At 38.9% G+C, this 13,948-nt stretch overlaps 1 protein-coding gene across 1 annotated transcript; it reads left to right on the top strand.

Moving 5' to 3' along the window:
* Nucleotides 1–250: 250 nt before the first annotated feature.
* LOC115499125 (N-acetyllactosaminide alpha-1,3-galactosyltransferase-like) lies at nucleotides 251–10,865 on the top strand. The gene is made up of 3 exons (XM_030292843.1): nucleotides 251–300; nucleotides 7,566–7,700; nucleotides 10,172–10,865. Exons 1-3 carry the CDS (start codon nucleotides 251–253, stop codon nucleotides 10,863–10,865), a joined length of 879 nt encoding a protein of 292 aa, XP_030148703.1.
* The last annotated feature ends 3,083 nt before the right edge of the window (nucleotides 10,866–13,948 follow it).

Genomic DNA, 13,948 nt, shown 5'->3' with positions numbered 1-13,948 from the left:
GAGAAGAAGGAGAATGAGCACTGTAGAAACACATAAAGATTTCTGGGCAGCACAGAGCCTCAGTCAAGGTTAGAAATCATGATTTTCCATGCCACTACCTTCAAAGTTCATCACTGCTTTTCTTACTGCTTCATGCTTATCTTGCATTTTACATCATATCATAATATAACCCTTGATTTGGTAGACATTCAATTATCTCAAGCTCAATAGATACAGTGTGATTCTTTGCACTATTTCTTCTGATAGGTCTATGAACAGTCCATCAAAGGAATTAAAGCTTTCAGACTGGTTTTCTCCCAGGTAAGAACTCCAAGTCAAACATATGTGAGATTAATCCATAGATTGCCCAGTAGAAACTAACACTGTGTCAATAATACTTACAACTGGCCTTCCAACTGTTGGGCGGGAGATTGATCTTTGATTACATTACAAAAAAATAAGCAGTGTCCCAGTGGACATTAAGGCCCACATCCTTCATAAATGAGAGTATAGATGACAGAAACCCAACAGAAACCCAAACCTAACATTATGGCAGGTCAAAATGTGAAGGGTCCATGTTTGATCCATTTGCTTGATTCTCCTCATTTTGCCAACGAGGGAACCAAAGCCCAAGTCAGATAGATGGGTTGTCTGTGCACTTCACACTTTAATACAGCAGCTTTCCTCCAGCCTCTCTGCCTCCCTCTCCTTACTGTACCCATGTGTCTTTCTCCTTGGTGGTGCAGGGCTTCAGGACTTGTCTGAATTAAAACTTTGAAAGGAGATGTCCAGCTAAGATCATGATTGGATAATGGTCCATGAACCATCCTCCTATGATATTACAACTTTTGTCAGATCTAACAAGGACACATAAAGCACACCGGTTATTTTAAAAAAGCATTTCATACAAAGAACTGTTAACTAGTATAAAGTTACCTAGTTAGTTGTTAACTAGTATAAGTAAGTGAAAAGTCTGAAAAGAGAATTCTAAGGTGTCATGGGGGGAACAACCACAGGAAGTAACTATTTTTCCCAGGAAAAGGGCTGAAGAAACAGAAGGAAGAGGCCAAAATTGTTAAACCCTAGAAACTTGGAGAGCTTAAACTCAGTGAGTTTAAGACCCACTCAACTGGTGCTGGTACTACCAGGCTCTAGAAAGGCCACTTGGGACAAGGAGCCAGACCTCTATGGAGGGGCACAATGAGGCTGGGTTTGACAATGTTGGAAAAGCTGAAATGTGGATCCAGATGGAACTATATCTTGGTGGTGGAGACTTGCAGGAGGAGGAGGCAGATAAGGAGCCCCCTAGAAACAGGAAAGAGCAAGTTCCTTCTTCTCCCAGGCTTGTAATTTTCCTCCATTGCCCTCTATAGCAGAGCCTAACAGGGTGCCTGTTGGCAAAGAAGAGATGTGGTTTGCGGAGTCCTGGCTCAATATAAGAAAGCCCAGCATAGTGCAGTGGGTTTAGTTACGAAAGATGTTAGCTTAATAACTGGCACAGGATCCCACTCACAAGACAAGTAAGGCATATCCTTGTAAGTCAGCGTGATGATTCATCACAACAATTAAACAAAGGAGAAAACCATATAATCATTTACACAGATTCCAAATTGACTACCAATAAAATTCAGTTTTCACTGCATTTTTTTTTTTGGCTTAAACAATATAAATTTATTTCTTCCCACTTCTGGAGGCTAGAAGTGGATGGTCAAGGTGTGGGAAGTTCGGTTTCCCCTGAGGCCTCTCTCCTGGGCTTTCTTGTCCTCACCGGGACTTTTTTCTGTGCGCCATCATCCACAAGCATCCATGGTGTCTCTTCTTTTTTTTTTTTTTAATTTTTTTTAACGTTTATTCATTTTTTTGAGACAGAGAGAGACAGAGCATGAATGGGGGAAGGTCAGAGAGAGAGGGAGACACAGAATCTGAAACAGGCTCCAGGCTCTGAGCTGTCAGCACAGAGCCCAACGCGGGGCTCGAACTCACGGACCGCGAGATCATGACCTGAGCTGAAGTCGGACGCCCAACTGACTGAGCCACCCAGGCGCCCCTGGTGTCTCTTCTTTTAAGGACACCAGTCCTACTGAATTTGGGCCCCACCCTTATGACCTCATTTAACCTGAATTACCTCCCTGAAGGCCCTGTCTCTAAATAGCCACAATGGGGATTAGGGTTTCAACATATGAATTTGGGGGAGACAGTGTTCAGTCCATAACAGGTTCTGAAATAGTTAATAGAATCTTTTTTTAAAAATATATTTATTTATTTTGACAGAGACAGAGACAGCATGAGTCGGGGAGGGACAGAGAGGGAGAGGGAGACAGAGAATCCCAAGCAGGCTCCACACTGTCAGCACGGAGCGGGATGCGAGGCTCAAACCCATGAAACCAAGAGATCATGACCTGAGCTGAAACCAAGAGTTGGACACTTAACTGACTGACTCACCCACACGCCCCAATAGAATCTTTTTCTTCCAACTGTACAAGAATTCTCATTCTGTTTTCATTCTTTTCCTTGATGACCATCAAGGTTGAACACCTTTTCCCATGAATATTGGCCACTTGGATATTTACTTTTGTAAAATGCCAGTTTCTATCTGTGGGTCTCCTTTCTGCTTTCTTGTTAGTGTCCTTGGATGCACAAAATTTTGTTTTCTGTGGAAGTCTAATTTATTTAATTTTTTTTTCTTTTGATGTCCATGCTTTCGGTGTCACATCTAAGAAATGATTACCAAATCTAAGATCATGAAAATTTACTGTAGTTTTCTTCTAAGAGTTTTATAACTTTTGCTCTTACATTTAAGTCTTTGATCCATTTTGCATTAACGTTTATCCATGGTGGGAGATAAGTGCAACTTCATTTTTTTTTAAATGTAGATATCCAGTGGTCTCGGCACAATTTGTTAAAAAGACTATTTTCCCCCATTGAATGGTCTTGGCACCCTTTATTTAAAATTAACTAATCATAGTTGTATGGGCTTTTTACAGACTCAGTTCTATTCCATTGACCTATATATGTCTATCCTTATGTCAATAACACACTGGTTTGATTATCGTATCTTTGCAGTAAGCTTTGAAATCGGGAAGTGTGAGTCCTCCAATTTTGTTCTTCTTTTTCAAGATTGTTTTGGCTATTTGAAGTTCCTTACAATTCCTTATGAATTTTAGGCTCAGTTTGTTCATTTCAGTAAAAATAATTAATTAAATTAAATTAAATTAAATTAAATTAGCAGTTAGAAAAGTGATAGTGTATTACCTTCCCAGGGTTGCTATAACAAATCACAACAAACTACATGACTTAAAACAACATAAATTAATTTCTTCACAACTCTGGAGTCCAGAAATCCAAAATCAAGGTGTCAGCAGGGCCACGTTCCCTCCAAAGCCCAAAAGAAGAATTCTTCCTATCTCTTGAAGACTCTGGTGGCCCCAGGCATTCTTTGGCGTGAAAGCATAGCTCCAGTCTCTGCCTTTGTCTCTACATGGCCTTATCTGTATCTCTCCTCTATGTGCCCTTTCATCTTAAAAGAACACCTGTCATTGGATTCACAAGCCCAACCTAATTCAGAATGATGTCATCATAATTAATTACATCTGCAAAGAAACTATTTCTAAATAAGGTAACATTCTGAAGTTCCAAGTGGATTTGAATTGGGGGGAGGGTTACTATTCAATGCAGTACATGTAGGAATGACATTGAATCTGTAGCTCACTTTGGGGCGCATTACCATCTTAACAATATGAAGTCTCCAATCCATAAACATGATGTCTTTCCATTTATTTAGGCCTTCTTTAATCTTTTTCAACAATGTCTTATAGTTTTCATTGTATCAGTCTTGCACCTCCTTTGGTTGTGTGTATTCCTAAATATTTTATTCTTTTTGTTCCTGTTATAAATGAAAATGTTTTCTTAATTTTATTTTCAGATGGTTCGTTTCTAGTGTATGGAAATATAAATGATTTTTGCATGTTGATCTTGTATCCTGCAACAATTACTGGTTCTAATAGATTTTTTTTGGAAGACTGCTTAGAATCTTCTCTATTAGTAGAGATAGTTTTACTTCTTTCCTTCCAATTTGGATGCCTTTTATTTCCTTTTCTTGCCCAACTTCCCTAAACCTCCAGTACAATGTTGAAAGGAAGTGGATAAAACAGACAGCCTTGTCTTGTTCCTGATTTTAGGGGAAAAGTTTTCAGTCTCTCAAAAATAAGTATGATGTCAACTGTGAGTTTTACATAAGATGCCCTTTATCATGTAGAGGAATTTCCCTTCTGTTCCTAGTTTGTTGGGTATTTTTATCATGCAGGATTGTGGGAATTTTGTCAAATGCCTTTTCTACATCACTTAAGATGATCATGTGGGTTTTTTACTTCCATTTTATTAATATGGTGTTTTACATAGATTGGTATTTGTTTGTGTTTTGTTTTGTTTTGTTTTGTTTGTTTTTGGTATTTGTAGGTTGAACCAGCCTGCATTCCTGGAATTAATCTAACTTCAGATTTTAATATACTGTTGGATTCAGTTAACAAATATTTTGTTGAGGATTTTTGCATTTTTATTCATAATGGATATTAGTCTACAGTATTCCTGAGGTGTTTTTTCCTGGCTTTTGTATCAGTAATTCTGGCCACATAGAATGAGTTAGAAAATGCTCTCTCTTCTTCAATTTCTTTGGAAGACTTTGAGAACAATTGGTGTTAATCTGTTAGATGTTTGGTAGAATTCACCAATGAAGCCATCTTGTCCTGGGCTTTTCTTTGTTGGGAGAATTTTGATTGCCAATCCAATTATTTTTATTAATTCTGTTGCCTTGTTCCAGGCCTATTAAATTTTTCTATTTCTTCTTCAACTAGTTTTGGTAGTTCGTGTGTTTCTAGGAATTTGTCCATTTCATCTATTTATCTAATAAGGTCATGTACAATTGCTCATAGTATTCTCTTATAATGCTTTTTCTATCTGTAAGGTTTGTAGTAGTGTCTCCATTTCCACTCCTGATTTTAATAATTGGAGTCATTTCTGGATTTTTGGTTTCAGTCAGTCTAGTTAAAAATTGGTCAATTTTATCGATATTCTCAAAGAACCAATTATTGGCTTCATTAATTCTGTCATGTTTTTCTTTTCCTCTATGTCCGCTGTCTCTGCTCCAGTCCTTATTATTTCTTCCCTCTTCTTGCTTTGGGTTTAGTTTGCTATTTTTTTCTAGGTCCTTAAAGGTGGAAGGTTAGGTTATCAATATGGTATCTTTCTTCTTGTTTAATACAGATGTTTACAGCTATACACTTCCTTCTGAGTACTGCTTTTCACTGCATCCCAAAAGTTTTAGTATGTTGTATTTTCATTTTTATTCATCTCAATGTATTTTCTAATTCCCTTTGTGATTTTTTTTCTTTGACCCATTGGTTGTTTCAGAGTGTTTTGTTTAATTTCCATTTATTTATGAACTTTACAGGTTTCCTTCTGCTGTTAGTTTCATTCCACTGTCAATGGAAAAGATAGTTTGTATGTTTCCAACCATTTTAAGTTTATTGAGATTTGTTTTATGGCCTAACATATGATCTATCCTGGAAAATGTCCCATGTGTATTTGAGAAGAATATGTATTCTGTTGTTGATTAAAATGTTCTATGTATGTCTGCTCAGGTCTGCTGTTGAAATCCTATGGCAAGTTTTTTTTTATTTCAGCTATTATACTTCTCAGCTTCAGAACTTCTTTTTGGTTCCTTTTTATAGTTCTATCTCTTTATTCACATCCTCTGCTTGTTAAGCCTTCGTTCTCCTGATTTCCTTTAGTTCTTTTTCCATGGTTTTCTTTGGCTCTTTCAGCATATTTAAAATAGTTTATTTAAAGTCTTGTTATAGTAAGCCCAATGTCTGGCTTCCCCAGGGACAGTTTTTGTTAATTCTTTCCTCCCATCAATGGACCACACATTCTTGTTTCCTTGTATGCCTCATAATTTTTAGTTGAAAACAGGCATTTTGTATATTATAATGTCGTTACTTTGGAATTCTGATTCTTTTGCCTCAGAGTTTGTTGTTCTTGCTTGCTGTGGATTGTAGTTATTTGTCTGTTTGGTGACTTTTCCAGACTATTTTTAAAGACTGTATTCTTTGTCTTGTTTGGTCTGAGAGGTCTCTGTTCCTTTAGCTTATGGTCAGCTACTGGTTTGTTAAAGATAACCTTAAATACCTAGAGCCATAGTGGTGGTGGTTGTGGTGGTGGTTGGAGGATAATTGGAGGAGTAAGAGGAGGATGAGGAGATGGAGATGAAGAAGAAGAAGAAGAAGAAGAAGAAGAAGAAGAAGACGATGGCAGAGGAGGAGGAGAATTCAAAGGGGGAGGAGGAAAAAGAGGAGGGGAAGGAGAAAAAGGAAAGGAAAGGAAAGGAAAGGAAAGGAAAGGAAAGGAAAGGAAAGGAAAGGAAAGGAAAGGAAAGGAAAGGAGGAAATGGAAGGGAAGAGAAGGGAAAGGAAAAGAAAGAGGGAAAAAAATAACCCTCTTACAGTCTTTGAAGATTGGCTCTGTGTTTGGGCCCTCCTTCAACACAGCCCAGTTGTTTACAACTCTGCATTAGTCTTCGCTTCCTGCTTACACTGAGCCTAAATATCAGCCAGAGGTGAAATCTTAGGATCTTCAGGGATCTTTTCTGAGCATGTAATCCTGAACACGTGTATGGATTTCTTAATTCCTCGTTACACAAGGGGTCTTGTTAAAGCCTTTACTTTTCAAAGAACTCTCTCCCAATTTTCTCCTCCCAGGATTTCAGCATATCTATGTTTATTCCAACTGTAATTTCTTGCCTCAGATGGCAGGGGCTTGTTTCTTTTTAAAATGTTTTCAAGAATTGCCCTCTACTTAGCCACTTTTCCATTTTGAAAGAGTTCTGAGTTAAGTGAAACAAAAGGAAGCACTAGGAGTCCAGTCCTTTGGGGACTTCTAGGGCCAAAATGGACAAACACATTTCCTTTGGAATTAGATCCACTCTTCTCCATCCCAAAGCAGATACTCAAACTGAGAACATGGTTTGCTGTTTTCAACACCAATGCCATACTGGGAGTGAGTTGGTGCAAAGGCTAAGTTAAAATACCACAAACCTTTCCTTCTATTGTGTTGAGTCGTCCTTTTCTTGATTTAACTTTTGCTTGATTGCTCTAAACTTTTGGCTACCTTCTAGAGTTCTGACAAAGTTGATTCTGACAGTATGCAGTAATATTAGCACTGGCAGCATTTTAGATTATGAACCTAGGAAGGTCATTTTTCAAAATATGGTCTCTGAAAGTAATTAATGTCAAAAAGCCTAAGACCAGTAGATTTTGTCCAAATATAAGAGTTATTGTTACTTTATACTTAGGGTGACGTTTTAACTGTGTCCTCAAAGATCTTGGGATCACAGTGTAACTAACCTGTACACGTACTTTTGTAATGATCTGGCCATTTCTGACAAGCTGTTTCTCCGGGTTGTCATAACCATCAAGGCTTTGGATTAGGAGTAAGGAAATGCTGCAACCAGACACAGGCTCTATATATTAGTAACATCTACCACAGTTTTATTAAAAGGTATCTTGTTCACAATTCTTATGTCTTTCTTACAGTCAATCCATGAACCTGACCACCACCAACTGGTCAGCTCCAGTTGTGTGGCATGGCACTTTCAATGAAGAAGTTTTGGAACAGTATTATGCCAAACATAAAATTACCGTGGGGCTGACTGTGTTTGCCGTAGGAAGGTAGGTAATGCCAAATGTCCTTTACATTCAAGCTTTTTATTATAGAAAATGGGAGATTATCAATAATCCCACCTCAAAAATCTAGAAAAAGTGGAACGGAATAAAGCCAAAGTAAACAGAAGTAAGGAAATAGTAAAGATGAGAACAGAAATCCATGAAACTGAAAACAGAAAATCCATAGAGTAAAATCAAAGAATCAAAAAGCTGGTTCTTTGAAAAAAATCAATAAAATTCACAATCATCCAGGGATGAGCAAATAAGCCAATATGATAAAACAGAAACACCCACGCAAATGTGAAAGACCATGGCTATGACATTGTGGATCTGTAGGGAAAGACTTTCATAAATGATGCTGGAGAAAGTTGATGTCGGCATGGGAAAATCACAATTGCACCTTTCTACAGCATTCCATATACAAGCATATACAAACATACTTCCCAAGTAGTTTAAAGACCAAAAGTTAAAGGGCAAACCGCAGTATATCTGAATGAAATCAAGACAGAAAAGGATTTCTTCATCAAGATACAGAAAATACTAATCATAAAGGAAGAGGTTGACAAATGTGACTGTATTGAAATTATCTCTACCTAAGAAAACATCAGAAAAACCCAAATTGAGGGCCATTCTACAAAATACCTGATCAGTACTCTTCAAAATGGTCAGGGTTATAAACGACAAGGAGAGAAATGGAGACAGATTGGAGGAGCCTAACAAGACATAATGACTAAATGCAATGTGTATTCTGGATTGGATCTTGCAAACTAGAAGCCCGTTAGGGGCAAAACAGGTGAAAAAAAAACAAAATCTGTGGTTAAGTTATAGTATTTAACCACTGATAATTTCCTAGTTTTGACAAATGTACTATGATTATATAAGATACTAACATTAGGGGAAGATGCATAGAGTGTATATGGGAACTCTGTATAATACAGTTACACCTGTTACATAAATCTAATATCATTCCAAAATAGAAAGTTTTCAAAAAATTTAAAAAAATAAGTTCACCATAGCAGTGAAAGTGCCTGATGATAACCTTTTTTTTTCTTGTGAATGCCTGACATTACACTTTTGATTACTGAGGCACTCATTTCAAAGACATCCAACTTGAATAAACATACTGCGGGCTATAACATGGTTGGTCACTAACTAAACAACTGGGTAAAGAGGCAGGTCGGCCCCCCTGTGAAATTCCCCTTTTAGAAAGGCCTGGGTAACCTGTGTAACTGACCACCTGAGTGACCCCGCACTTTCCTTCCTGCACTTTCATTCCTGCTCTTAGGTTTCAAATTCTGCAATAAAGAGTGAAGCTGTGAAAGCCTTGGCACCCCATCCCCCAGCCAAATAAAGGCAGAATCCCCAAGGATCGCCCCCTTCTCTCCCTTTACCTAAGACCTCGTTCTGTGGCCCTGGGCCTACCTTGTACCCTCCAGGACTTGTGAGTAACGAACTTTGTTTTTTCAAAGTTCTCTGATGGTTGCTGCTGAGGAGTATCTTGTAAGTGTGGGCTGGTCCAGCCACAACATTGGCTGGTAAGGGAAATGTCTGTGGGGGTCTCACCACAAGCAGCAGGGGCCTAGGTGAGTCCCAGGCATTCTTGGCCAATAGGATTACTATCGAAGGCAAAGACCAATACCAAAGAGCCCTGTATTATACCATACACAGAAATTAATTCAAATGGATAACTGGCTTAAATGTGAAAGTGAAAACAATAAAGCAACTAAAAGAAAATACAGAAGCATACTTTCACTACCTTGAGGAGGCAAGGATTTCTGGAACACAGTACAAAAGCATTAACCATAAAAAAATGCGGATAAATGGTATCTCTTTGTATTTGGGTTGCTAGCTTCCAACTCAGTAGAATATTTTAAGAGGTATTTGTCATAATTTATCTTGCTTTAATTATTAAATTACCATAACTTCAGATATTCCAAACTAGAAAGTTTTCTCCCGACTCCATCTACTATGTTTCTTAAAACTTAGATCAATATCCAGAACTTATTTTTAATGATTATATAAACATTATCTGAAGCTGAGACATGTATGTCTGCATTATTGACTCCTCATAAATTCCTCCTCATAAAGCAAGCCACGGACATCAATCACTGCTCATGCAAGGACCCAAGACCTTCTTGCCTACAATCCCCAACACAAGCTCCTTCCTCCCAGACAACCCTAAAGACTCTGGCTCTCATCTTGCGACAGGGCTCTGTGCCATTTACCGATCTCACCATGTTTCATTCCCCCTCGTAAGGAAGTCCTCTTTTCTCATGATCCACAGAACCCCATCAGGGAGAGGAAAGGCAGATAATTTCACTTTCTTTGACGCTACTTAAATATAACTCAAGAAGCGTATCTAATATTTGTTTGCCTACTAGTATTTCTGGACAAACTACGACCAGTGTAAGTTAAGTAGTATGCATTTCACTGCAATAGAAGACAAAGAACTTAATCATTTCTTGTTTACTTCACAGATATATCGACCACTATTTGAGGAAATTTATACTATCTGCAGATATGTTTTTTATGGTTGGCCATAAAGTCATAATTTATGTCCTGATAGATGACTTCTCCAGGATGCCTTGGATACAGCTGAGTCCCCTCCGTACAATCAAAGTGTTTGAAATTAAGCGAGAGAAGAGATGGCAAGATGTCAGCATGATGCGCATGAAGACTATTAGTGAACATGTTGTAGATCATATCCAGCGTGAAGTCGACTTTCTCTTCTGCATGGATGTAGATCAAATCTTCGTAAGGAAATATGGAGTGGAGACTCTGGGGGAGTCAGTGGCTCAGTTACATGCTTACTGGTACAAGGCAGATCTGATAAAGGTGCCATATGAAAGAAGTGAGTTATCAGAAGCATATATACCTACTGGCATGGGAGATTTTTATTACCATGCTGCTGTATTTGGTGGCACTCCTACCCAAGTTCTCAATATTGCCAGGGAGTGCTTGAAAGGAATCATGAATGACAAGAAAAACAGCATTGAAGCAGTATGGCATGATGAAAGCCACTTAAATAAGTATTTCTTTCTCCACAAACCTGCTAAGCTCTTATCACCGGAATATTGCTGGGATTTTACTAGAACAGATATCATTAATATTCATAATATCAAACTCTCTTGGGCTAAAAAGGATTATAAACGTCTTAGGGTGAAATTGTAGTTTTATAGCACTTCCTTCAGATTTCTGAAAATAAGAGCATCATTTTTGTCTTATTCCTTAGGAAATTAGCACTTGATAAATTTTAGCACTAAAAAAAAAAAATCACTAGCAAAATGGCAAGACCGCCAATATGGAATACTCATACTTCTCATATTCATTGTGAATTGTATAAGATGGGATACAGCAATTGCAGAATGAATGTACTGATGTCAGATGGAGATACAATGATTTCATATCCTGTGTGAATATTGAGGAGATATTATTTGTTGGATTACATTGAACAAAATAGAATCTGTCACAAGAAAATGAAACCTGAAATATTTTTATTGATCCATGTAGATACACATTTCTCATACTGCTTAAGAAAGGGGGTTGTCAGGGTGCCTGGGTGGCTCAGCCGGTCCAACTCTTGATTTTGGCTCAGGTCAGGATTCCAGGGTTGTTGGATCAAGGCTCCCGTCAAGCTCTGTGCTGAGCATGGAGCCTGCTTAAGATTCTCTGTGTGTGTGTGTGTGTGTGTGTGTCTCTCTCTTTATCTCTTTCCCTCTCTCTCTCCCTCTGCCTCTTCCCCCATCTCTCTCTCTCAAATAAGATTAAATCTAAAAAATTAACAAAATAAAATAAAAATAAAAAAGAAAGGGGATTGTCTGGAGGTGTGGATAAGAAGTCACTGCAACTATAGTAATATCCTGTCTATGCAAAACATTAAAGATGTTAAAGCTGCCATCAGATGGACAGATCATTACTTAGGAAACGGAGTCACTCAAAAAGAACTAGGCATTTTAAAACTATGAGATTGATTGTTATAAAAACTAAAAGAAAATGTAATAGATACAGAGAAAATTGAAAGCCCCTCCTTTACTCTCCCTTTGAAAACCTATCCCTCACTATTCCTTTTATATGCATTTATATACCCACCACATGAATACCCACACACACAGTGACACTTGTATTTTACACAAATTGATTCATATCACACACATGCACACATACAGGCACACACAAGGATTTTACCACTAGTCGGGGCCCAGTTAGGAAAACAGATAATGCCATCCTCAGTATTTAACAGTGGAGATTTAACACAGGGAACTGGACATACAAGAGCTCATAACAGAGCTGAAGTGCACACAAGAGAAAGTGAAGCAACCCATAATTAAAAAAAATTTTTTTTTAATGTTTATTTTGGAGAGAGAGAGAGAAAGAGAGAGAGTGGGGAAGGGGCAGAGAGAGAGGGAAACACAGAATCTGAAGCAGGCTCCAGGCTCTGAGCTGTCAGCACAGAGCCCGACGCAGGGCTCAAATCCACAAACTGTGAGATCATGACCTGAGCTGAAGTCGGACACAACCAACAGAGCCACCCAGGCGCCCCTAATTTTTATTTTAATGAAGGCAATAGCACTCCTAAGGCTGAAGGGAAAATTGTAGAATGTCCACAAAGAGCCAGAACCTAGCATGAGCTGTCTGGCATGGGTGGGGACAACAAAGAGAGGAGTCTAGTCACTGCTAAGGATGTCACCCAAAGGAGACAGAGACAGAGACAAGAGAGAAATGTACAGACTTTTCTCCTTCTCCTGTCCTGTCTGCCTTTGTTTCCACTGGCCAGTGCCATCCAGTAGTCGGATGCAGTGGAGTCTAGGAAATGGAGGTCCCTGCCACACCGAGCAGAGTGTAGGGAAAATGAGATGGAAATCTGAGAGTAAACAGACAAATGGCTACCACAGTCCACTCACGTTGCCACAAAGCACTCATCCTCTTCCTCCTAACTCCCATAAAATGACTTCATGTTTCTACCATGCAAAACGCAACCAGCTTTTGTGTAAATAATCACATCCCGAAGGGTGAAATCCGAAGTAATGCCTGACATAGTTTCCCTCATTATGTCCAAGAATCCAGGATGATATGAGGTCCTCTCCCTCAGGACTCTATGTGGCTCTTCATTGTTTGGTGAGCTCTGATCCAAATTGTAAAGAATAACTAATACTACTCATTTAGAAAAAAAAAAATTGTAAGAGAAGGAAAAGGGGAAAATAATTGGTTAACACATAAAAAGGTACATATATATGATAATGTATACTTACGCTTATAATGTAAACATAAGAAAAATATACATGCCTTCTGTGGTCCTCGTTTCTGTAGCTGGTTCCAAGGTCAAGTTCATATTGATCACTCCTTTCTTTCACCACCCATTCCACATTCTTTACTTTCTGCCGGAAGCTCAGATGAGTAGGGTTCCTTACTAGGAAGATGATATGAAGCTTCTCCTTTATAATCTGAGTCTTATAATCTTTAGAATCTGAGTCTTTAGTGGGTCTTTATCAGATTGCCACAGCTTTCCCTTAACAAGGACTGTTGGATAAAGTAGTTAAAGAGGCTCCCAGGGAACACCTTGAACTCTAGATACAGCCCCCATTCCACCATTGTGGCATAGCAACCGACTTTCATCTTGATAATCAGCTCCCTGATCCAGCACAACGAGAATGAAAAATGGCCAGGGGGGAGTCTCAGATGCCCATTCAACAGGACCGTCATTTTGTTTCCTTGTACACGAGAACCTTCAAACTCATCGAGCCCAAGGTTGCAGAGAAGAAAGTAAAAATGGTTCCAGCAGGGGCGCCTGGGTGGCTCGGTCGGTTAAGCGTCCGACTTTGGCTCAGGTCATGACCTCGCGGTCCGTGGGTTCGAGCCCCGCGTCGGGCTTTGTGCTGACAGCTCAGAGCCTGGAGCCTGTTTCGGATTCTGTGTCTCCCTCTCTCTGTGACCCTCCCCCGTTCATGCTCTATCTCTCTCTATCTCAAAATTAAATAAACGTTAAAAAAAATTTTTTTTTAAAAATGGTTCCAGCAGATTATCTGGTGTAATTGTAAAACAAAGCCTCACATCTCTACTTCCTGGTTCCAGGACCCATGCACTGTGGCTTTGAGGAAGACGATATGACCTAGTGACTACTATTTAATTCCTTTAGAACATTCCTTTAGAATGGCACCCCGACCTCACCAGGTGTTGTCTTAGAGCTGATACTGTGACTGAGGCTTCAGTAGGCTGCTTCACAAAGTTAGCTGCTTCTGGGTCATGAGTTATAAGGT

The sequence above is a fragment of the Lynx canadensis genome, chromosome D4, assembly GCF_007474595.2.
Source record: "Lynx canadensis isolate LIC74 chromosome D4, mLynCan4.pri.v2, whole genome shotgun sequence".
Taxonomy (NCBI): domain Eukaryota; kingdom Metazoa; phylum Chordata; class Mammalia; order Carnivora; family Felidae; genus Lynx; species Lynx canadensis.
The sequence above is the reverse complement of the archived record's forward strand: the minus strand, read 5'-3'. Positions and strand labels throughout refer to the sequence as shown.